Here is a 25474-nt window from a genome sequence, read left to right on the forward strand (position 1 = left end):
TTTCGCTATCTCGATATAACAAAGATTGTTTTCTCGTGATAACGAATTAATTATCTTGTTATCTCGATATAACAAAGATTGTTTTCCCGTGATAATTGTCAAGTCTGATGATTGCGCACTGGTTAATGTGATCGTCTTGATTTCAGCCTACAAGAGCTGCCGTGGTCCTGCTAGATGCTTCCTGCTGTTATCATTAGTCACACTTCTACTGTTATTATACACGTATGATTATTGTCACATACCGTATATTTCCAAATAGTCGCCCGGTGGCATATAGCTGCGGGGCACCTAATAGCCGCTGGGGGTTTGACCCCATTTTGCGTATTAAACGCCGTACCGATTAAACGCCGGGGCGATTATTTCCTCATTCATTGCCTCAAGGAGGGACAGCCCTGCAGACAGGGAGAGAGCAGCTCGTGAGGACTGCTCTCTCCCTGTCTGCAGGGCTGAGGGACTGTTTGCGCTTTTACGCACGCGGGTGTAGGTGATCACGGATATTTGATGTGGGAAAGATGTAGCCAGATATATTACCTGTTTTAGATACGTGGCTGTTTGTCCGTCCGTCCTTCCGTCCGTAGCACCAGTCATGTGCGCCACTTCACCACCGACCCGTGCGTAAAAGCGCAAACTGTCCCTCAGCCCTGCAGACAGGGAGAGAGCAGCCCTCGCGAGCTGCTGTCTCCCTGCCTGCAGGGCTGTCCCTCCTTGAGGCAATGAATGAGGAAATAATCGCCCCGGCGTTTAATCGGTATGGCGTTTAACACGCAAAATGGGGTCAAACCCCCGGTGGCTATTAGGTGCCCCGCGGCTGTATGCCACCGGGCGACTATTTGGAAATATACGGTATGTGACAATAATCATACGTGTATAATAACAGTAGAAGTGTGATTAATGATAACAGCAGTAGGAGGCATCTAGCAGGACCACGGCAGCTCTTGTAGGCTGAAATCAAGACGATCACATTAACCAGTGCGCAATCATCAGACTTGACAATTATCACGGGAAAACAATCTTTGTTATATCGAGATAACGAGATAATTAATTCGTTATCACGAGAAAACAATCTTTGTTATATCGAGATAGCGAAATATTAAGTCGTTATCACGAGATAACAGTGCACAAAATAAATAAATAAATACATGGCCGTTCTCGTCTTCCGTAGCTATGTTGTCTATGTAATAATACGTCGGTTATGCCCAGGTATTGAATCAAATGTGTTTTAAGACATTTTTGTTTAGTTCACCTTATTGTCTATTTGTCTCATCGTGTTTCATGGACACGGCGATGTGAATAGCGCTGTTTCAGCTCATTTCTGCTCACTTTTGAGGACTTCCGGGTCTGTTTTCCTCTGCTGAATGAAACCATGGCGACACGAAATGCGGGTACCTTATTGGTGTAGCGCGATCACGTGACAGCCGTGCCACCAAATTACGCTCAAGCTGAACTGATCATTACGCTCAGACGGAACAAGTGCCGAATTACGACCCCGATCACAGGACTCTTGCGGGGTTATGAGCTACGAACTCCCGCTGATTAGCTGAAGATGTATCGATCTTTTTTATGAAGTAAAGATCGTGTAGTCCCCAGATGTCGGAACGAGATGAAACGATAACTGTGTTCACCTTACGGCCTATAGGTCTCAATTTGAAAAAGGTGATTCATCAGATAACTGAGTAGGTCCTTTTTTATTAAATTGCTGTTTCTTTAATTAATAAATGTAATGTATGGTGCTGTAAGATTCCTGCTAGACCACCCCGTGAATACAGGGATGTGCCTCCCTTACTGTGCGGCATGCGGAAGAGCAAAGAGTTTTTTTTCGATGCAGTGAAAATATTGTTTTCGAAAGGCTAACAGCCAACAAGTATAGATTGAAGCTAAACATTTTGACTTTTGGACTGAACGACACCCAGGATTTATTTCATGAGCTGCACACAATCCTATGCAGCCACCACTGAACATTTATTCAGTTAGGCCCCGATCATACAGAAAGTGTTTTGCAGGTTGCAAAACATGAAGCGTACTGCACTGCCTTTATTTTATTTTTAACTGAATGTCACTATTAAAATAAAATGCTTGCTGCCCACCCCATCACCTCCTTATGCTAACCTTCCTGTGTAATCAATCTACTGTTTACACACACACACATATATATATATATATATACATACATATATATATATATATATATATTTGTTTTTGTTTTTGTTTTTCTCCACGGTAATTAGTATCTAGTTAGTACAATGGACAGGCAGTGGGTACTTGCTGTAGCTCAGGCTGAGGGTGAGAGGCTGTCAGCAAATAGTTTGTTGGGCACAGGGAAACAGAGATCTGTGTGGGTACATGACTCCCTAAAAAAGAGGGTGGATCACGGGGAGTACCACAATTTGGTCCAGGAGCTTCGCCTCCATGATGGCCGTTTCCAGGCATATTTTAGATTGGCTCGGGGTCAGTTTGACAACCTGCTGTCTATCATCAGGTCTAGCATAACAAAAATGAATACTAACTACAGGGAGTCCATTGGTCCTGCCAAGCGACTGAGAACCACCAGTTTCTCCTCCACTGTTTACCAACTGTAAATTTGTTGTCGTGCCCACCACAGAAGGCCCGCCTCTCAAATCATCTGATTGGACAATGGGAAAAAAAGCAGAGATGACGTGGGGCGGCTGTGGCTCAGAGGTAGAGCAGGTCGTCCACTTCGTCATCCTCCAGTCTGCATGTTGAAGTATCCTTGAGAAAGATACTGAACCCCAAATTGCTCCAGATGATGCTTCCATCGGCGTGTGAGTGTGTTAAAAACTGAGTAGCAGGTGGCACCTTGTATGGTAGCCTTGGCCACCAGTGTATGAATGTGTGTGTGAATGGGTGAATGTGACTCGAAGTGTAAAAGCGCTTTGAATGGTCGGATGACTAGAAAGGCACTGTACAAATGCAGGTCCATTTACCATTTACCATTCTTCACTCTGAGTTGAAGTTTTTTCAACTCAAGGAGTTCAGGGCACAGAAACACAAGGCATGTGCAATGCAAAAACAGCAAGCAAAAAGCTTTATTCTCATTAAAACAATTACAAAAAGCCGCCTCCAGCTGCTACAACGCTTTCTGTGTGATCGGGGCCTTATGGTGTAGTGTGGAGGATGAAGTGGAGCTGAGGACTCTTCCAGCCTGAAGAAAGAAGCTGCTCTGTAGTTTGCCAGACTGCAGCAGGGTGAACAGGCTGTTGCTGGGTTGGGTATTGTCTTTTAATATCCTTTGAGCTCCGCGCAGGCACCTAACCTCACCGATATCACTGATGCTCAGTAGATTGTTACCAATGGCGTTCTGAGTGGTTTTGATAACTGGCTGTAGAGCCCTCCTGTCCTGGATCGTACACATCCCATGCCAGTTTGTAATGTCTCTAGTCAGGATGCTTTCTGTTGCTCCTCTGTAAAGGTTGGCAAGATTTTGACAGGGAGAATTTGCCTGCTTAAGTCTCCTTAGGAAATACAGACGTTTCTGAGCTTTCTTTACCAGGACGAGTACGAGTGAAGATCATAGACTGTATAAAATAATGGACATAGCCACCGTGACGTCACCCATTGGTTTGCGGACTCCCATTATGGAGCCTCAAGTTTGGCATTTTGACTGATGATATCAAGGAAGGCAGAAGTGACCATATTTGGACACCAACGCTAGCTGCTAGCTTAGTTAGCAGTTAGTTACTGGAAAAATTGAACATCTAACTCCTTAGAGGGTCTTTAGTACAACCAAATGCTGAACAAGACCTTTTTTTTTAGGGGAGACATTACAGTTAACTTCCATAAACTGCACTGAAATGTCAACAGGCTGCACTTCACTCTGAACCTAGGGTTACACCATAATGTTACCTAACTGTTACCTAACCAAAGTTGTTGCCATGGTAGCAACTTTTCAACAAATGGCACCCACCTGTCACTCAGAATTCTCATCTGAGCACACAGCCTGGGGGCTCCAGTGTTCAATACTAGAGTGAAGGAGGTGTGACCACCAATCCCAACTCCCTGGGGTCTGTTTGTGAGGACGTCCAAGTTTGTAACTCACAGGCCCCCAGGAAGTGTGCTGGGTTTGGAGGCCAATTTTCATAGTGTCCAAAGAGTGTAATGACACCGTCACATTATGTCATTGGGCTCAAAAATACTTTTCCAACTGACTCACATGGCGACAGAGACGTCTGTAAATCAGTGGATTATATTTTTTTGAGCATCACAACCCCCGTGAAATGACTCTTTTCACTATTAGGATTTTATCCATTCAGTCCGATAACATTGAAAGTCTGGAAGAGCCACACAATGGAACCATTTTATCCCATTCAAGTTAATGGAGTGCTAAACTGGAAGTAGCTGTCATGGCTGACGGAAGTCTTTAGTGAGCTGGCTCTGTGGCTGGCTCAGTATGGAAGCAGTGCCATGTGTAAAATTAAACTTTTTTGGCTTTTTGCGCCACTGAGCAGCATTCATAGGAAGGAACAGGGCCCCGCCTCCAACGCTGTATCCAGTTATCTATATGCATCCATTGTTAACTCAAGCCTAGGGTGCTAAGTGTGTTTATCAGTTTCATGGGGGGGTTGTTTTTGAATGCTGAGCTGAAATCAACAAACAACATCCTGATGTAGGTATTTCTTTTGAAGATATGTGAGGGGCTGAGTGGAGGGCAGTGGAGATGGTATTCTCTGTGGATCTGTTGGCTCTGTGTGCAAACTGGTGAGGGTCCAGGCTGGCTGGGCTGTTGAGCAGGTTTACTCTTATTTACGCTGATCAAGGTTTGTCTTACACCTGCTGTGGACATTGACAGTGGCTGGTGCTCTGGAGGCGGGGCAGACTTTGCAGCCGACTCTTTGTTGAGGAGATTAAAGCAAGCTTAAAAGGTGTGAAGCTCATCTGGCAACCTGGCCTCAGACATGATCGGGTGCTACTGCTTTGGTAGCCTGTGATATTTTGGATCACCTGCCACATACCTTTATTGTTTGGTGTTGAGGTCTCCTCTGATGTCTCCTTGATGCCAGCTTTAGGTCTCGCTCTGGCAGTATTGTTGTATGCTTTCTCGTCACCTTACCGAAACAGCTTTTTTGGCTCTGGATAGGCCCCTCGCCTCTTCATCCATCCAGGCTCTGATTGGAGAATGATTTTATCATTATGTAATCACCACATCATCAAAACATTTGCAGATAAGTATTATCTGTGATGATGTATATTCCTCATGATGGATGTGGTTCTCCTGGGTGGAGGCGCTCCTGAACATGTTCCAGTCTGTGCTCTCAAAACAGTCCAGTAGAGCTGCTATAGCTTCATCTGTCCACACTCTGTGTTTTTGTGATGGTTTGACATGTGATCTGATCGTCCAAAGTGGGGATGGGGAAGAGCTTTGTAAGGCGTGGACATGCTGGTGGAATTTAGATTAGATTTCAATTAATCTAACAAGAGGGGCAAAAAGCAGTAAAGTGCAGAGTAATTTACAGACTATATACAGAATTAAATATGGAATAAACAGAATGAGGCAGATAGCTGCTAATTTGCAGAATCTGGAGCCTCATGTTATGCAGTAGCTAAATGCTCCAGCTCCACTGCCAGCTCATTTTGTCTGTCTGCTGTTCAGTGCTGAGCAGGTAGTGTAATGTTGGTTTTAAGAGCTTTTTTTTTTCTCTGCTGTGTCTAAATTGACACTGATGATAGCACAAAGAGTGAACCAAAACAGTAAAGTTGTGGGCCGTAAAGCCACAACAATGAGCTGACAGATGCTATACAACTCCATTGTTCCCTCAACTAATCGTTGTCAACATCAATTTCAATTTTCAATTTTATTTAGAAAGCCCAATATCAAAAAACACTTTTTGCCCCCTCTGTCCTTTGGATCCTCACAGCAGATAAAGAAAACCTCCCCAAATCATCCCTCACAGTTTGCAGACCAACCTCCTGATTCATATTTAAGTGACCATGTTTGATGTTACCTCGTCCATCGCATTCTCCTGAAAGTGGTTTCTAAAGAACACCACAAAAATCTACTTGGACTGAAGGATAAACTGATTAGAATCTGGTGCTCAGAGGTCAAGGTCACTGTGACTTTGTGTCAGTTTCATTTCCTGAAGGCGGTATCTTTAGAAGGCCCTGAGGAAATTTCCTCAAATTTAGCACAGACCTCCACTTTTACTCAGTAATGAACTGATAAGAATTTGATGGTCGAAGGTCAATAGTCAAAGGTCACTGTGACCTTACAAAACATGTTTTTGGCCATAATTCAGAAATTCATACCCTAATCATAACAAAATTTCACACAAATGTTGAACAGGATAAATAATAAAGTGGTGATATTTTTAATCCTAAAGGTCAAAGGTCAGTTTCACTGGGTGAAATCATGATGTTCTGAAGAAACACTTTTCTGGCCGTTACTCAACATCATATCTCAGGAACAGAAGGGGAGACATTTAGTCAGATACTGAATTGATGGCACTAATCTTGGGTGTCCACCTTCACACTGTGCTGATTGTATGGATGTGTGTGAAGCATCCATGTTTTCGCAGACATGAATGTTAACTGTAAATGCAACTTGATGGGTTTTGCGGAGGCATATAACCACAAGGCTGTAATTCTAGTTTGTTAATCAGCTGTTTTCAGTCCAGTCAGCTATGATTCAGATTGGTCCGATCATATCAGACAGTCATATCCCTTTCTCATGTCCTGTCATTGCAGCCGAAGAAGTTGGGCTTCTCTAACTTGACTCACCTCAGGAGGAGGCGGCCAGATGAATCCACAGACTATGTCTGTCCAGTCGAGTCGTCCTCGCCTCAGTCCGGACAGTCTGCAGTGAACGGGGTGCAGGTGCGGCCCTATGCTGGCTTCAGAGGCCTGAGCCCGATCCTGGACAGAGACCCCGACCGCACCAGGGACCAGGTGGGGCTCGACAACAGCAGAGCTGACCCATCTCCATGACAACAGCTGTGACGACAGCCAATCAGCAGTCACTGCCACTACTCTGCTTCCTTTGCTTGCAGCCCATAATACCTCAGCCCATCCCCTCCCTGCTCCTCTAAACCCCGCCCATCAGCCCGACCCTGTGCCTTACGAGTGAAGAGATTCAGAGACGCCCAGATAAACCTGCCTGACTGTATAACAGTCACAGCTGCTTGTCATGAAGGGTGCACTGAGACCATGAATCTACACACTTGAAGTATTTTGATTTCATATCCAATCAGATGCCTAACTAACCCGACCTCTGCCTCAAACCTGTGCCATGATCTAACTCATCAGGAGAGAACACAGCATCTCTCTGGACTTCACTTCCTGTGATATCACTTCCTGTAATCCATACACACTATATGGATATCTCTTGTTGTACAGTATTAAGCCATTGCTCTAACATTTGTGCACCACCATTAGATGATTTTATATGTGTGTGAGTCTGTCATTGCATCACTTACAACTTTGATTTTCCAGTTTAATACAGTTGTGTCGTGTGCTTGAGATAAACTTGTGCAATATTTGCATAATATTATGGAGGGCCTTTATTTAATATTTATGTCATTGCAGAGCAAATTATAAAATAGCATGTTTAGTTTGAACCTGAGGTGGTGATTTTGTACTGTTATTTTCATATTTGCTGTAATAGTATTTTTATAGTAAAGAAAATCCTGCTCCGCTAACGGAAGCTTAAAACATGTGGTCATGTAAATGTAAAAAGATTTATCAAATCATTTAATAAACAAAATCATACGTGTGTAAAGTTGATTCCTTCTTTCTATACAAAAGGCAGAAAGGACATGGAAGCAAATCAGAAACACAAGTATGTGAGTTTAAACAGCTACTGAATCATTAATATGGGAACCAGTGAACCATCTTAACCATTTAAAATGAAAATGTGTAATTTCTTGATCTACAATATCAAAAGCTGCATTTGAATATTGTTTTCAATGATCCAAAACCCAAAATTAAAATTTTATTGGTCAAATTAGTTTAAATTCAGTTCTAAAAAATTAAAAATTTCAGTTGGTACCATACAGTCTACTCTATTCTTTAAATTCTAAAAATTGTGTGAATTTGTAAACATTAAAAAATATTATATATATCAAAATATTCCAATTAAGAAATTTCATATTTTAGTTTCAGATTGAAGAGGTGAATTCAGAATAGTCACATGGTTTTTAAAGTAAAATATTTGCAATGAATTATTGACAATATTGATGAATTTATGAAGTGAAGTTTCAATATTAAGTATTCAGTGGCTGTTAAAATTCAGATACTTATGTTTCTTATTTGCTTCCATAATCAGACGTAGACACAGAGCAGTGAATTTCATTCATATTTATTTATTCTGGATGCACAAGGTATTAGGGGCATGGGTGAATTATGAGACAATGGGTCCCTGGGCACAGACATTTAAAGACCCCACCACCTCTTCTACGTAGGACTAGAAATGCACACACAGACTTGGTGGTGATTTTGCTTTTTATTTATTTTTAAATTTTTTTTGGTAGTCATTTTGTATCTCTTTATAGTCACTTTGTGTCTTTTTGCTCATTTTTTGTCTCCTTTTGGTCATTTTGCTTCCTTTTTGTAGTTATTTTGTGACTGCTTGTCCTCGTTTTGTGTCTCTTTGAGGTCATTTTGGGGTTTCATTTCAGGTAGTATTGTGTCTTGGTCATTTGTGTCCATCTTTTTTTTTTTTTTTTTTTTTTTTTTTTTGAGATTATTTTTTGGCAGTTTTGATGATGATTTGATGACCGGACAGCTGTAGGTACATAGGAAAGGTGGGAGAGACAGAACTGGATGACATGCAGCTAAGGGCTGAGAGCTGGAATCTAACCCGGGCCGCTGCAAAGGACTCAGCCTACATGGGGCGCACACTGTGCTGGGTGAGCTGGGGGTCGCCCTGTTTTTTGTCTCTTTGAGGTAATTTTGTGGGGAGGATTGGTAGTTTTGTGTCTCTTTGTAGTTACTTTGTGTCTCTTTTTGGTGGTTTTGCCCCTTTTGTAGTTATTTGTCTCTCTGCAGTTCCTTTGAATCTCTTTGTGGTCTTCTCTGTGTCATTCTAGTTGTTACGTGGTAGTTTGAGTGACATTTTGTAGGAGAAGGCCAGGGGGGCCCTGACATTTTGGGCCCCTGGGCCTGTGTCTGTAGGCCTGTAATCCATGCATGATTACGGACATGTATTATCTTCTCAAAGCCTACACTATAGCCTGTATTTGTCTGATTAAATCAGCACCAATCCTAAAGATAAAGAAAAACGTGGACAGCTTGCCTGAGTAACCTGCTTCAACCACTAACCTGCTTTTCATCATCATCATCATCATCATCATCATCATCATCCTTACCATCATGGTGGCTGTCATGGCTGTTTATGACACCAGCTTCCCCCTTGGCGGACCAATCTGAGCCAAGATGGCTGCCGACCATTACCATGGTAACCCTGTAAAAGATGAAATGGGACATGCATGTTTGAGTATAGCTCAGCATGCAGCTGCAGGTACAGACCTCATGCATTACTGTCAGTAATGTACAGTACACTTCTGTGTACTCACATGAATGCAAATTTGAAACCCATCATTGTTTCACTGAAAGTATGTCTGTAATCGTGACTTATAATGGGTTCATGAGACCCTTGTGTGTGTGTGTGTGTGTGTGTGTGTGTGTGTGTGTGTGTGTGTGTGTGTGTGTGTATGTGTGTTGCAGATGGCGATCACAGAGGGTACCATGTTGCAAATAGAAGCTCTGTCTGAAAGCATCAACAACCTCACAGTAAGAACCAACACACGCAAGCTGCTGCTAATGACTTGTGTAGCTGATTCACACACCAAGTAACTGCTCCTCAGCGGGTGGACCAGAAGTTTGATTCACTCAGATGGAAAACTCTGGAGTTTATCTGAGGGAGAAAGCCATTAAAACAAATAATAGGATGAGTTCATGAGTGAAACCTGCTCGCTGCTACTTGCTGTTATCGGACAGATGCCAATCTTGGTTCTTTTGCTCCTGTTGTGTTTGCTGAAGTTATCTTAGTAACGGAACCCCGAGGCTTTGGATAGCAAACATGTAAAACCACTTTTTGTTAGCCACCTAAAGCAACAGCTACACCAGCTGAGCCTTGAGATCTTACAGGAAAAATATTCCCCTTATTTTATTATTACTGGAGCAGTTTAATGTCAAAATGAAATATTCAAGAACCCATAACCATGAAACCATTTTTACAGGAGTTGTTCTTTATTAATTTCGAAAACCTTTTTCAAGAGCAAAGGTATGACATTGTGAATAAAACCTTTCATTTATTATTTCAGAACAATAACTATTTTATGCTTTCCCTGGTACTACAAGGCCAAACTGACTGATAATGGAAAAAAAGAGTTTTTACAGCAGACATTTTGAGATGTCACAGTATGAAAAGCACAGGTGATATTAATAACGTTAATAATTAATTAATTAATTCTGTGTAGGTCATCTAATTTCAAGGTTTTGTATTGTGCATGCTGACCTACTGAGACACTCAGTGACGGTAATTAAAGAGGACCCCTTATGCTTATGTTCAGGTTCATTCTTGTATTAAAGGTTTATGCAATAACATGTTTGCATGCTTTAATGGTCAAAAACACTTAATTTTCCCCAGACTATGTGCTGGAAGACCTGTTTTCACTCTTGTCTAAGAAGCAGGGTTTTGTTTTTAGTGCCTGTCTCTTTAAAGGCCCAGACACACCAAATCAACTTCAGGAAACTAGCAGCAGAAAAGGCCCCCTCCTGTGTCACCTCACATGGCCTGTGACTCAGCCAAAAAGTTGCACATGAACACACCGCAAAGACATCAGCAGAGAGACACCCAGGACCTACACTCTGCACTTGGAGGAAATAACTCTCCACACCAGCAGGCAGCAGTAATCTGTGATTGTCATACAAATAGGGAAACCGGAAGACCGTCTTTATGCTAGTTAGCCAGTTAGCATACTGACAACAATCCAATGTTGAAATAACAGAGCATATTTAATATTAACTTACCTTCAAGTAAGCTAACTAGTAAGTTAGCTGAAGAGATACACTCACATACCTTTCCTTGTGGGTTTTGTAGAGACAGATGAAATCATATGTTGTAGTGATTGTGTCACTGATGTTTGAGCTGCAAATCTTGCATATTGCTGTTCTCTTCTGACTACTGACATCTACAACCCCTGAATCTAAATTTTATTAATTTTGGACTAGCCTGCTTGATAATAGCAGCCTCATGTGGTGGCGTCTGCTCATCTGCTGCGCAGGTTTGCGCATATTGCGCTAGAAATCACTCAAACGTGTTTCAAAAAACAAAACATAAATTGTCAATATGTAGTAAAATGCAAATACTGAATTCGAGTCTTTTGTGAGTGAAAGTCAGGCAAGTCTCAAGTCCTCAAATTTGCGACGTCAGTTTGACTCAAGTCCAGTCACATGACTCTAGTCCCCCACCTCTAGTGAAATGACCTGAAATTAAGAATTGCGTTTTTGTTACCTTACCGTTTTGCCCTTCATATGCACATCATTAGCGGGTCCTCTTCCACAGAGTCTGCCATACTGTACCACCATGTTTCTACAGTAGCCCAGAACAGACAAACTAAACACTGGCTCTAGATAGGGCTGTTCACGTTGTTGTTGTTGTTGTTGTTGTTGTTGTTGTTGTTTTTTTTACCTGAAGGCCACTATAGGTGGCTGTAAGTGAGGGTTGAGCAGAGGACTTTTAATATGGTTGCAATCTGCAACCTCATTTCTGGATCCTGCTAAGTGCTACACACTGCTCCTTTAATGTTCAAGCCTGTCGAGGGGAGCTAAGTGTAACTAGCCCACAAAATATGCTGTATTCTCTCTGAAATACAGTGGTGTAGAATTGTGTAGTGTAGAAAAACATTTTTAATTGTATGAGCTCATTTGCAATTTTATATGCTATGACAAGTCAAAAAATCTGCTGTGAAAAAATGCTCATTGATGCTCAGCTGCTGTGAAACTGGTTGTGCTCTGACTTGGGATGAGTTTTTCGCTCATGCTTCCGGTGATATATGTTATGCATAGCATTGAAGGCATAACTGGTATCATTTCCAATAACAAATGAGGCCTCTGTTCACACATTTGGAAGGCTTTCATGATGGCTTCAAAATCAGGACCAAATTTTCCATAAACTCTTGTCATAAATCTAACTTTGCATCTGAAGTTAAGTTTACTTTTGAAATTAAAACCACAAAGCAATCTGACACAAAATAAGAGTCTCTGATTGCCTTGTTTGTTGACAATACGTTCATATACTGAAACTGTGTTAACTGATCCCAGCTCAGTTGCAAACAGACTGCCAAGCTCTCTAACCCATTACCACTCCCATGATGCTTTGCTTTCAGTACCTGCTCAGCCGAGACGAGCTGCGGAAGGAGCTGAGGCGGTCTCAGACGGCACTAGTTTGAAGAACAATGACCTGACGCTGTTGGCTCACTAATGCTGTCAATCAACCACAGAGACCTGTAGCAACCAATCTGACACCTGTACTGTACCTCAAGCCACGGACACCTAACCCTGCAGCGTGAAGCCGTGACGTCGACTTCTCTTATCTGCTGATACCTCATGTAACACCTGCAGTCACTCTTAAGTCACACTGTAGTGGGCTTAGGAGCACCAGTGGACTTACACTATGTGGAACACAATATGTTGCTCATAAAAATGTTTTTAATTTCTCCACTAATGAACTGAACTGTTACTCATTCGCCCTTTTTTTTTTTTTTTAACTGCTTTTCTTGTTTCTCTATGCAATGTAACCTCCAATGATCATACTGACCACTGTGTACTGTACATACTGTACTGGGATATCAGAGCGAAGAAAAAGGCCACATTACAAAATTTCTTGTTTCATGGCAATCATATGATTCGCAGACTATCATTTATTTTTATGGAATCTGTGATGAAAGAGTGAAAAAGACCCTGCGTATGGTGGCTGAGACATTTTGAACAAATGTCTTGCAAATTGAAAAAAACTCAAACGCAAAAGCCACAACAGACGTCAGTGTCAGCAGATGTTGACAATGAAACAGAGATAGCAGTTTTCAATCCACATATAGTCCTACCTGCATTCAGCAAAATACAAGCACAAATGTAAGAAATGGAGGTTCAGCCATCTGAAAGATCTCCCCAAGAGACAAGAGTGGCCAAATAAAGCCAGATTAAAAATCGATTTAATCGATGGCAAGGAAACGCAGACATACGTGATTTCACTAAACCCATGTTACTTTGTTGAAATTACTTATATTATCTTAGTAGGGAAAGATTCCATGGAAATTGTTTAAAGATTTTAGATTGGGATTAGTTTATAATAAATAAATCAATTTTTTTTTATATAAATTGAGATGCAGTAGAAACAGAGAAAGGTTTTGTCTCAGCTAGGATAGAATTCTTCCGGAGCCTCGACACTGAAGGTAATAAAATGACCTGAATACAGGTGGGTGATGAGAGCTCCTCAGCAAAACGTCCAGAGACAGACAGTGTACACACAAGACAGAATCAGGATTAGCATCAGTGCATAAAAGAAAGAAGAAAGTTAATCAGTTCAGCATATTGATGTATGAAATGTGTGAGCGAAAGGAGCTTTAGCAGCATGAGCAAGTGGAAATGATGGCTGAAAACTTTTTGAGGAATACTGTACATAGAAAATTCTTAGTGATTTGGAGTAATAGGGGGCCACATCTAACAACAGCAAAACCATATCAATTAATCAAAACAGTTTACAAACTCTCACACAACTCATGCAGTATAATCCAAGTCTTATTTATCTAGTCATATGCTCAGTACTTCCCAAACACATGCATTTTCACCAGACTCTTACTATTTAAAACGCGTACAAGTAGCATGCCTGGCAAAGGGCGTCCATTGAGTTCAAACGCACGTGGTTTCCCAGGCATGCTACTCGTCCGTGTGTTCAACTGTTGATGCATAAGTGATCTTTTTTAGCATCTTTTAGCCCATTGTTTTGATTTTATGGCCTACAACTTCACTGTTTTGGATTCCTACCACAACAGGCAGCTCTTTTCAGTGAAAAAGCTGAAGAACAAGATATTTTTTCTCAGGAGTTGGGGCTAATATTTTCAAAGATATATACTATGTGTTTATGTCAAAAGAATACTGGCTGCTGTATCATTATTGTATTTTGTAAACTCTCAAATGCCAGCAAGAGAACTTGTGTTAGTAAAAAAAATTTAAATTACAGGAATATCTTTCTGGTATTAGCACAAATATTAATGTTAATTTGATCCTGTTCTCCCCTGCTGTAGTGTACAGCACTGTCCACTTAGAGAAGAATTAGATATCAAAAACCTACTTTTACAAATATGTATGACTGCACGAATAACAAAATAATAGTACAGGAGGGATTGTGAAGCAAAATAAAAGCCCTTTGACAGACTGGAGTCCTCTGAGTGGTAAACAGCTCATGTTAAAGGCTGTGGAAAGTAACCTCAGGCTAATCTAAGCGCATACAGAGTAGGTGCTTAACATGCTGGTATACACATCACTCTAACAACAACAATCACTTCCAAGTGGAAAACTGGCAGTTGATTACAATTGTAGACATATGTAAAACCATCAGACTTGTTGATTTCTGTTGTCATTTTCAGCCATAACTGTTAACGTTTAAAGATTTAAAGTTAAACACTGTGGTCTGACCTGTCTGATGTATCTGTTGTGCTGATTTTATCTACTTTGTTCCTTTGTTGTCATGTTTGATTAACCAAATCTATCGGCACGGAGGGTAAACAATGTACTGCTGTGGACAGGGCCGCTGTGAAACTGTATTTTAGCCACCTAAAAAGAAATCAGTATCTCTGCAAGTGTACGCTATATTACTAATATTTGCTTCGCTTTACCTTACATAGTAACCAGTCAGTGCTGCAGTAGACCAGCAGCTCAGTGGAGTCTGGTGGCTTTGCTATAACAGCTTCAGTTATCCATCGGAAAAGTTTATCAGATGGCAAGGTAACGTGGTGAAAATATTCTAAATATAGTGTAAGCTACACTTAAACTGGTAATGGTTTTTTTGGTTGGCTTTTTTAGGGGTGCTCAGTGCTGTTAGATCATAATGTATGTGACGTGAATATTTTCTATCCAGAAGTTACTGTAAATAAACACTGGGATTCGATTTGAAGTAAAGCCAGTAGAAGATCCTACAACTGGACTACCTTACAAAAAGAATTGGTCAAAACTGGGGTTTCAACAAGAACAATAAACGTCAGATGTGACCCTCAAGTCCTTTCTAACCATCCAGCCCCCCTTCCACCCCTCTTTGTAAATTTTAAGTAAAACTCCAATGAGAGCCAAACTAAAAACTCCTGACCCAACCTACATGACCTCATTTGTGACAGTTGAGCATTTTGTTTACCCATCAAACCCCCCAGGCTTACCCCAGATAACTGGTAAGATAAGTCTTTCGTTGACTTAACCAAAATTTGACAAGTTACAAGCACCACACCCATGCTGACACTGTCGACAACAACTCCCTCTTGAAACCTGGGATGGAAAATCCTCTTTATTCTACTGAAGGTTCTGTACACGTCAGGACACTGAAGACTGAGCTTCACATACAGCACCATATACACACTGTGTATCTCAGCAGGGCAGGGGCCAGGAGCGGAGGGCAGGTAGTGTACTCGGGACTGCAGAAACTTCCAGACCCATCCTGGTGAGTATCTTTCATCATTTGTAAAGACTTTTATGCTTTTTTAATAGATATCAGACTATGTTGTTCCGACTGTATTAGTGCATTACATAGGTGGACAGAAAATGAATACATTTTTAATGTGCAACATGGAGAAAATACTCATTTATTCACTGTTAAATGAAAGACTGGACAGCAGCAATGGTGCCATATGGCAAGACAGCATCAATACAGATGAGGGTTTTCTTTTGTGCTTCAAAAACACAACTACAGTATCGACATATCAGACCCAACATTTGTCAACCATGTCTACATTTCAGATTGCACTCTAAACTCTAATTTCTATCTTTTCAGTGTATCAAGGAGACCACCCTCTGATCTCCCACCCTCCATCATCAGTTCACCATGGGTCAGATCATCAACAAACCCAATTCTCCCTTCCAGAACTCCAAATTATTTGCCTCTTTTAAGCGTTCCTCCTCCAGCCACCCCCCAAACGATCAGAACATAGTTCCTCGACCGAGCATCTTCGCCACTCTGAAGAGGCCCCCTACTGCCAAACCCAATGATTTCATACCGCTATTTAATGACTGCATCTCCGTCGCCTCATCCAGAACTCAAGAATACCTTCTCTTCAAAGACCCAGAGGACAAGTTCCACCCAAGTCCTGACGTTCTCACTCAGGTAAGTAACATTATACTTCCAAAAAAACTGAAGACAGACACCTTTTAGAATTTGACAGATTTTAGTAAAGTGGTCTTTAATCCATCTCATCCTCCAACAGGTCTTCCTGATGACCTACATCACTGAGAGTGTCAACCTCAACATGACGGATACCTTCAACTGCACAGCCATGACGCCTGAGCAGCGCATCCTCCTGGGGGCTGACTGGGTCTGGGCCGTGCTGGAGAAGCCCACCAAGAATCCCCGGATCCAGATCGCCGTGCAGGTCCTACCCTTACCCGATAAGGAGGAGGCTGAGGAGAACAGCATCCCTGGGGAGGCCTGCAGCGAGTCCGTCCAGATTGCCCAGCAGGAGTCCAGCAACAAGAACATGTATGAGAAAATGGTGGACTTCTGCACCTCCATCGGCAAGGACTGCTACGCCCTGTTCTTGTTCATGGGAAGGAAAAACGACAAGGGGAATATCTACGGCGTCCTTAGCAACAACTTTGATGCAGCCTTCGGGAAGTGCGACAAGATTGACAGAGCTTTTATTGAGAACTTCTTCAAAGGCTCAAGGTATCTCCACACACCTTCAGGAATGATGCAGGCCATTGTCACAAAGAAAGAGGACGACCCTCTCACTCTCATGATTAAATTCAGTTGAACCAAAGGGACTCACAATATCCTAATGGCCAATAACATGATACAGTAAACTTTATGTGGTAGAAATGGGGGGGCTTATGATGTATCTCTTGAGAAATAACCTCCAGACCTACTACAATGTTGAGTTTGATGAAGTAGAAGGCCTTTGAGAGTACATTCTGGTTATTTCTGTCTATTTCAGTTGTTGATGGTTTATCTTACAAATATGTCAGTTGTTGTTTCCTGCTTTTTACTTGGAGTCCTGTTTTCTAACAGCTTAATCTAGTAACTCATTGAAACAAGTCATTTAATAACGAGACCAAATATACTGCGTCCTATCGGAGCTGCAATGCTTTCTAAAATAGCGACATAACATGATGCTCAAGTTTTAGTGGATAACTGGAAAGCTAGACAAGTCCCAGTGCAGTGTGTTAATGCAGCCTGTTCTCATTACCAGGCTGTCAAATACTGATGCTCTGTCTCCCCCCTCAGCATGTGATATCAACACCAAAGGCACCCTTTGGTGCATGTGAACCCATTTGTGGCAATACTTGACACTGTGACGTAGTACAAACAGTGAAAAAGTCTGCATAGGGTGGGAGTTAGGGAAGGTGGGGCAAACAAACATCAGACTTTCACTAGGGAGAACAAAGTTCATGTCCTGTGTGACACCAAAAGTCAGTGTTGTTTTAACGTAACGTTACGCAATTTACGTATAGTTGCCTTGCACTTATATTAACGTCACATCATGTTGTAACAAACATACTTATTTCAACCCAAAACATCCTTTTTCTAAACCTAACCATGTAGTTTTGTTGCCTAAACCTAACCGCAACCGTTTCACAACATAAACCTATATGTGCGTCACACAGAGACCAGGGGTGTAACAGAGCTTTGGTATTTGATTATCTGACAATGAGAACGGGTTGTTGAATGTATGTTATAGAAAATGTATTTCAATCAGTTCTCTTTATTTGCCTTTGATATTTTCAGCGTGTATTTGAACTAACTGAATGAATTGCAGTACGTAATGGCACAACAAGGAAAAGTGACACCCAAAGTTAAAAAAATACAAAGTGTAATTATCCTTTAAATACCAGCCTCAGGTTATGTTTGGCCAAGCATCATCCTTACAACCAGTTTGTCTAAAGAAACATTCTCACAGTGGACATTTTGACTTGTCAAACATGGGTGTAACTAATAAGTAATGACAGTTGCACCCAATTACATGTTTTACTCCAACCAGGGATCCTGCAGCTTGAGGCAGGTTAAATTAAAACTTGTTAAGACTTCTTTAAAGCCATTCAGAATAAATTTTTACTTTGACCAAAACTGAGGAGAAAAACAAAACATGAAATGACTTTGGGTTAGGGACAATTTTGCCCAAATGTTTATTGACACACAAAAAGTGACCTTTTTTGTCTAGTGGAGGAGATGAGGGTAGAACAGGACTGGGAAATACCTGGCTTCTGTTGGGTAGTTTTCCTGGCTATTTTGTGTCTTACTCTACATGTGGGATTCTACTGCCTTAATTACCATCATGTAGTTTGAAAAACTTTTTGAATAAAATACACAGAGTCTTGTATGCATTGCCTTGTACTGGTTTCAGCCATGCTGCGAAATGTTGGTTAAATTTTTTATTGAATTTGCACTTACGGTGACAGCTAGTTACAAGTGGATCCTCTGCTCTGAGCATCCCGGCCAGAAACAAAATACGAGTGTTGCTGGTTCCCTTAAAGGAATATTTTGTAAGATTTAGTGGGATTAAGTGCCATCTAGTGGTGAGGATCGAAGATTGTAACCAGCTGAAACTTCTCTTGGTTACAGTTCCGTAAGTTCATTGTTCAGGAGGTTTTGACTGGGAGCTGAATTATTCACAGAGATCTCTTCCTCTCCAAAACACATGGACCCGGTGACTTAAACCAGTAAAAACACTGAATAAAGCAGCTTCACGTTTAAAAAATCAGTCATTTTTTCGAGGCCCTTGTCACAGAGAGGCCGCTAACTACTGTGGCTAACGCGAAAACGTAAATGGCCCTATCTAGTGTCAGTGTTTGTTTATCCTTTCTGGGCTGCTACATAGAAACATGCCAGTGCAACATCGCAATATCCATGGACAAGGACCCACTCTCTATGTAGAAATAAACTGTTCATTTAAAGGTAATGATAGCACAGTTATTATTTTTAGGGGATTTTAATCATGCTTATTATATTTTATTGCTGTTATGCCCCCCAAAATCCTACACGCCTGGTCCTTTAGTAGAGAGCCATTAGGTAAATTACTTTTTTATATTGATGTTACCAATTATTTTAAAATTTTACTATGATAAGTCAGAGAAAAACAATTTATAAAATCCTACTTCCCATGTCTTAGCATTTTTTAGACTTTTGAAAGATTAATTTAAGTCATTTTAATTCCAATACTGGTAATAATATTAGAAATGGCTCTGTTCTAGCCAATTAGATGTGATTTACAGCCAAACTTCAGACCTGTCTTCAGTCGACAATGTTTCTTTAAAAGTGAAGAGACAAACCATCGTGCTGTAAGTCAAGTGTTACAAGGTTAAATGTGTGAGTGTGGAACCAGAACTTCATTTGTTTTATCAGTTTGATCCATCCTGACACTAATCACAGCTTAAAGAAGTAGTTAATGATCAATCGGTATATTTATCTGCATTCCAATGAAAATACAGAGGAATGTTGTTCACATAAAAAGGGTGCACTTGGTCAGCTCCCTCCAAAACAACCTGAGTATATTAGTACATGTTCTTTAAAGTCCAAAGACACACAATAATGACCATAACAGCAACAGGGCCAATGACTTTTGTAACCAACTACCTGCTGTGTTCGAACAACATGTAAATGTGAGTTGGATTGAGGCTTTCTTTATATTATACTTATACTAATATTAATGATGACATGATATTAATAATATGGAGAGGGTTAGAAAACATCTATAGTCTTCTTGATGTTTTCTCATCAACTATGATATTGTTTGAATGCCGTTATGATAGTACATTAGTGGGGCCATAAAGGAACACACTTAAAACTCTTTTGTTTTCATCATTTATCAAATATTACTCACAAATGAAATAAATCAAACTGCTTAGATCTTTAACAGATGATTGTATGAATTTAAAAATATTGTAAATCTCTTGTTGTCACATAATGTATGTCATTCAATATTAATACATATCTTCTCAACATTTCTCTGACTCAGTTGTTTCAATCCTCCATGTTGTTGTGTTTTTTCTTTTTATAGAGAATTTGTGTTCTTGATCGTTGTGCAACAATGTTAAAAAGCTTTTCAAAAGAGTTGAGTGGAAAAATGTTCTGTGGTGATGTTCAGAAAACGGTCTTGTAGCGAGCAAACAAAGTTGTGAGACAGGGAAGTAGCTGCGTAAATGATACTAAACTTAAAAAACAAAGTGCACTTTGTAAAAATACGAATGTAGCAGAAAACTGTAGAAATGATGGCAGAGTGAAGGCCATGATGTAGGCAGTGTGCCCCAACATTTTTTTGTTAGCACTAGTAAATACTGTAGCCTATATTACTGTGGGGACACAGAGAAAGTAAAAATAGTTTTTGAGCCTTCCTAGTGGCATAGCTCAAGAGATGACAATGTCCATCTGCTGGTCAGTCTTCCATTTTGGTCCAGACAGAAATATTTTGGTACAACTATCCTGATGACGTGAGCTCAACTTTGTGGCTCAGTCTCTGTATCAGTCTGGACTCACTGCCGCCCCAAACACTTTTTCTGGCCTTAATCTGGCCTTGCAGATGACTTTAAATCTGCCAACAATTCAGTTTGTCAGGTGTATGCAGCATTTCTGACAGGTTTAATGAAGGTGTTGGTCACTCTGTCTGCTTTACATCATATTTGCTGCAATAAAAATGACTAAAGTCAGATGAACAGACTGAAAACTTTATCTTATGAGGTAAAACTGATGTTTTCCTTTGGGGAAATAATTTGCAGTTGGAAAAAAAGGTAATAAATCTTAATATATCACAATATATTTTATTGCAATATTCAGCATATCGCAATACATTTAATATCGCGATAATATTGTATTGTGACCTAAGTATCATGATAATATCATTTCATGGGTCTTCTTGTGAGTCCCACCCCTAATACACTGTGTATTAACAATATAGGCCTGTCACTTTTTATTTAAAATTCAAAACTTTGTCCAGATCAACAAAATATTCAGTTCAGAATGTAGAATCTGTAAAGGCAACAGACTGTATGAAGTACTTTGTTGTTTAAGTACTGTAGTCTGCAGTAGTAGTGGTTTGTTGTTCTTTTAAAATTCACTATCAGCTTGATCTCTTGCCCTGAGCTATACACAACGCTAATAGAGACTATCTTGCAATGGGATCAGTGGGTGTGGAGGTAAACTCAGCCTTCACTGTGACTGCATCTTGACAGACATATCAACACCTACTGGATGCAACTGTTGTTGTACAAGTACAGTACAGATCTTTGAACTCACAGCCCAGTCAGGAGGTAACAATCACACACTATGAAACACCAGCACACCACCTGCTCATCTTCCTTTGAAACTCACTCACGGGACAAGCCAGCTGGGCCTGTAGTTAAAATCTATGTAGGTCAGGATTCTCACCCTTATCTCCCTGAGTGGGTTCATTGCTGTTTTTACACATTTGGAAAAGGTCCAGGGAGCCAGTGAGTATCCAAATAGGAGGCGGAGAATGGGCACGGACAGCAGAAACAGGTGTGGTGGCCATCAGAGGCCGGCAGAGGAAAGGAGCTAACTGCAGTGATGGACATCGTAGGAACACTATGAGACAAAAGTACCTTCTCTAGGAGAGGCCGCGCTGGTGTTTTATAGTGTGAGTGCGACCTCCTGATTAGACTGTGGCTTCAAAGATGTGTCTCAGGGTGTTTGACATAAAACTGAATGTTTATGATCTTTAATAAGAATTTTCCACTAAACTGTCAAAAATACCATTTATTTAGGATGTATTTGTTTTAAGACAATACTGCATACAAATATCCAATGCAAAGGCACATTTACAAAACATCACTAACCAGGGCTTTACAAAAGGTACAAAAACACAAACAAAAAAACCCACACAGTATTAAAAAGTAACAGACAAAAAAACACCAAGCAGGGGTGAAGTGCGGCTTTAAGAAAAAAATACATTTTCCTGCAGCTGGGAGGCGTGTTCATGTGTTTCAGATGGAAAGATATTCTTTGTAACATGGGCCAACATGTCACAGCAGTCACAGAATTCTGTTCGCTGATCAGTTGAGGGTATTCTCTGGCTGCAAGTCAGTGCTAAAAGTTAAACTATCCCCAACTTTTAGTTTAGCCACACTTCACCACAGAATCAAACAGCTGCAGCTTGAAACGGCTGCCGCAGCTTTTCATGGACAATGCGTGGCAGCTTGCCACAGGCCGCACTTCGCTGTTGCTTGTTGTGTTTTCAGTGAAAGAGTGGCATTACAAGTTCGAGGGCAATGTTCTGCAACCTCGCCTTGAAATGGCAGAGGACTGAATTTTTATTGTCAATCATTCCTAAAACTTTTTTGCTATCAAAATTAAGGCAACACTTATAATTATGTTTAACTTTCTTTTGAGTACCACTTTGAGTATCCACTTACATTCAATATTTATATGTTAGGAATGTTTAGAGAAAAAAAAAAAGACTAAGACTAGAGACTGATTCCATCATAGCTCATCCTTCATACTGGCTCCTTCTTTGTGGATTTTACGCTTACATGTGCATTCAGCGGTGTTGTCATCTGGCTGAGGCACAAACTCCATGTTTGCGTGTCGTGTTGGCTGTCCTGTCTGCCGCTCTGAGTACATGTGCAGCACTCTGTAGTAGTAACAATACAGTCTGCTGGGCTGCAGCAGCTCTCTCGCCGCTGTCTGACCTACCCTGGCCATCTCTTGTGCTTCAGCGTCGTTCTCTTTGGCCCATTTGATTTTCTCCAAAAGGTCCGACAGGTTTCTCTTCAAAGGGATGTAATGGGTGCCGGCTTTAAGGTGAATGTAGAAAAATTCATAATACTGAGAGTCCTGCTTCAGAACAAGACTGTTGCCAAGCATCAAGTACGGAAACCGATATGCTGCCACTGTTCCATCCACGTTCACCTGGTACTTATACTGAAAGAGGAGAAAATCAGAAAAAACATTTTAAATATCAAGTGTTTCTTAAATGTATTTTAGTGCTTGGGTCCCTAAAGGAGACATCACATCAAAAACAGAGGAAAGTAGTAAAAAATGGAGGAAAAAGCACCTGTCTCACTGAGAAAAGTTGCACATTGCAGCTTAAAGTTACAAGATAAAAGTACGTTAGAATGAAAAAAAAAATTCATTATGTATCCATTTTTTCTCACCTTGAAGAAGTCAAAGAATCCAACAAGCGGTGCTTTGCCCACATGTTTCTCTCTGTCTCTGAAGAAGAACCATCCTGTGATGCCTGCGTCCAGCAGCTCTGGGTTTTTCTTGGACAGAGAGACCAGGTGAAGACGCTCCTCTCGACTGTCCCGGCCACGGAAAAATGCCTGATCCGTTTTGTTCGTCCACGGAGGCCCTAGCGAAAGCAATGGCAAAGTTTCAAGGGAGTAAAATAAAAATGTAGAATTCCCATAGTTTTAATTGTTTTTCATCTGGTGTCATACATGAAAAGACCCAAAATAAACACTGTAAGTGAACTACTTGATTACTATAAGTAAATTTAAACAACATTTGTGTAGGCATGATTCTGTCCCAAGCTTTATGATCCACACAAATGGTTTCCACAGTAACTGGTATGTACCTCCAGGAAAGTTACTTAGTCTTTGTCAGGGTGGCACTTGTACTTTAAGGACGCTTAAAGCCTTAATCCTCTGACTCATTGGTTAAGTCAAATTTATCCGGAGTTTTTTTCTGACTGATTAAAATGACAAACCAGTCTGAGGCTGAGACCCACACAAGTAATGACTGCAAATGCAGCTGTGAGACAAACAGACAGAAAGGTGTGTACAGTAATACATTTAGACTGTATTTTAACAGTAGAAAGAATCAGAAGAATTACTGATGTATTCATTTGATCTGTACCTAATCAGGTTGACTCCGTGTGACTGAAATCTCATCAATCTGGCTAAAATGGAATGGAAATGGATGACAGGCAACTAAAACACACCCTGAAATGATGTAGTGTATGAGCTGACTTTTTTATCTGGAGGCGGAGGTGGAGGGGATGGCGGAGAGTGGAAGGTGTGTCACCTTGGCGAGGTGAAGACTACTGTTTAAGATCCAAGAAAAAAAAAGTTTTTTTTTTTTTTTAAGTGAGTCATTGCTGTGGGTTTTTTTTTAGCCACCAAACTTTTTTTTTTTTTCAGCTGGAATGATGCCAAAGCGGATTCTTTAAGCAAGTGGTTTTTGTGCCTAAACCTAACCACATGTTAACCACAGCGTTGACGAAGCGCAAAGTTTCAATGTATCCGCTATAATGTAAAAATATAACATATCTTTGGTTTGCAGGAACATGCAATGCCAACATTTACTCTGATGATTGGGTTAAATAAATACAACAGAGTTAGCCAGCATATGCCGGCCTTTTGCTGGTATCATGCAGTTGTCTGGGAGATTTAGGTATCAACAGCCAAAATGTCCAGTGGAAAATATGCAAGATAAATCAGTACATTCATTAATAGCATATTAAATAATCTAATATTGTGTGACCTATAAGATATGTTGCCAAGAAACCTTTAATATAAACTTATGTTCACCAGATTTTAGGATTTTTATTACAGAGGGATCTGTCTATCCACTGAAGCCGTACAGAGTGCCTCTTCAGAGCATATGCCACATCCAAGGCAGTCACAGTGACGTACAGTGTGAGCAGTCAGGTTGTGGCTTGACGACTGGACCGCACAAGTACATAAATCATGAGCTTTGGCCTTATATAACAGACTATTTACTCATACAGTGGAAGTTGGAATTAAACAACAATATTTCTAAAACGGGCTCAAGTGGTACAGTGCTTGCCCAGTTTTGGCCTGCTTGGTGACGGCATCATGGACCACGTTCTCCAGGGAGACCTTCAACACACCGCAGGTCTCCTCGTAGATCAGACCGGAAATACGCTTCACTCCACATTGGTGGGCCAGACGGCGGACAGGGGGCTTGGTGATTTATGGTGATGCTTGACGCACCTAGTCCTCTTCCTCCTTTACCTCTGCCACTAAACCTGTGATTAGTTAATCTGTTTAAATTTAGCTTATTTAAGTTATTTAATCTGAAGTGTTTTATTGCCATTTAAATCTAAGCTATTATAATGGATATTTAAACATACTGTAAAAGTACAAGTGTGTCCATAACTTTAACAGCTGTCACATGCAAATAGTTTTCTAGATTTGGCAGACTTACGTTACGCTTTTGTCAGTTTTAGATGCCTCCTGCTGCTGCTGCCGTCATTAGTCATTAGTCATACTTCTACTGTTATTATACACATATGACTATTGTCACACATGTATACTGCCAGATATTAATACATACTTTCAACATATTGTA

The 25474-nt window shown here is 40.7% G+C and overlaps 2 protein-coding genes across 10 annotated transcripts in view; one reads left to right on the forward strand and one right to left on the reverse strand.

Annotated features, from left to right (window-relative positions):
* Nucleotides 1–16153, forward strand: part of ppfibp2b (PPFIA binding protein 2b) — a 147020-nt gene extending 130867 nt beyond the window's left edge. For 8 of the 9 annotated variants that reach the window (XM_050072203.1, XM_050072204.1, XM_050072205.1 and 5 more), the window contains one exon: nucleotides 6697–7720. In XM_050072203.1, coding sequence (XP_049928160.1) covers nucleotides 6697–6936 — 240 coding nt within the window. In that variant the 3' untranslated portion in view covers nucleotides 6937–7720. Of the gene's footprint in view, nucleotides 1–6696; nucleotides 7721–9672; nucleotides 9739–15589; nucleotides 15659–15988 lie in introns of those variants that run through there. The other variant, XM_050072211.1, reaches the window with a different exon arrangement.
* Nucleotides 16154–21901: 5748 nt separating this feature from the next.
* Nucleotides 21902–25474, reverse strand: part of poglut3 (protein O-glucosyltransferase 3) — a 7239-nt gene continuing 3666 nt past the window's right edge. Inside the window, exons 5-6 of the mRNA XM_050072256.1 lie at nucleotides 23314–23510; nucleotides 21902–23080 (exon numbers count right to left, since the gene is read on the reverse strand). Coding sequence (XP_049928213.1) covers nucleotides 22640–23080; nucleotides 23314–23510 — 638 coding nt within the window. The 3' untranslated portion in view covers nucleotides 21902–22639. The remainder of the gene's footprint in view (nucleotides 23081–23313; nucleotides 23511–25474) is intronic.

This window comes from Epinephelus moara, chromosome 20, assembly GCF_006386435.1.
Source record: "Epinephelus moara isolate mb chromosome 20, YSFRI_EMoa_1.0, whole genome shotgun sequence".
Classification (NCBI taxonomy): Eukaryota; Metazoa; Chordata; class Actinopteri; order Perciformes; family Serranidae; genus Epinephelus; species Epinephelus moara.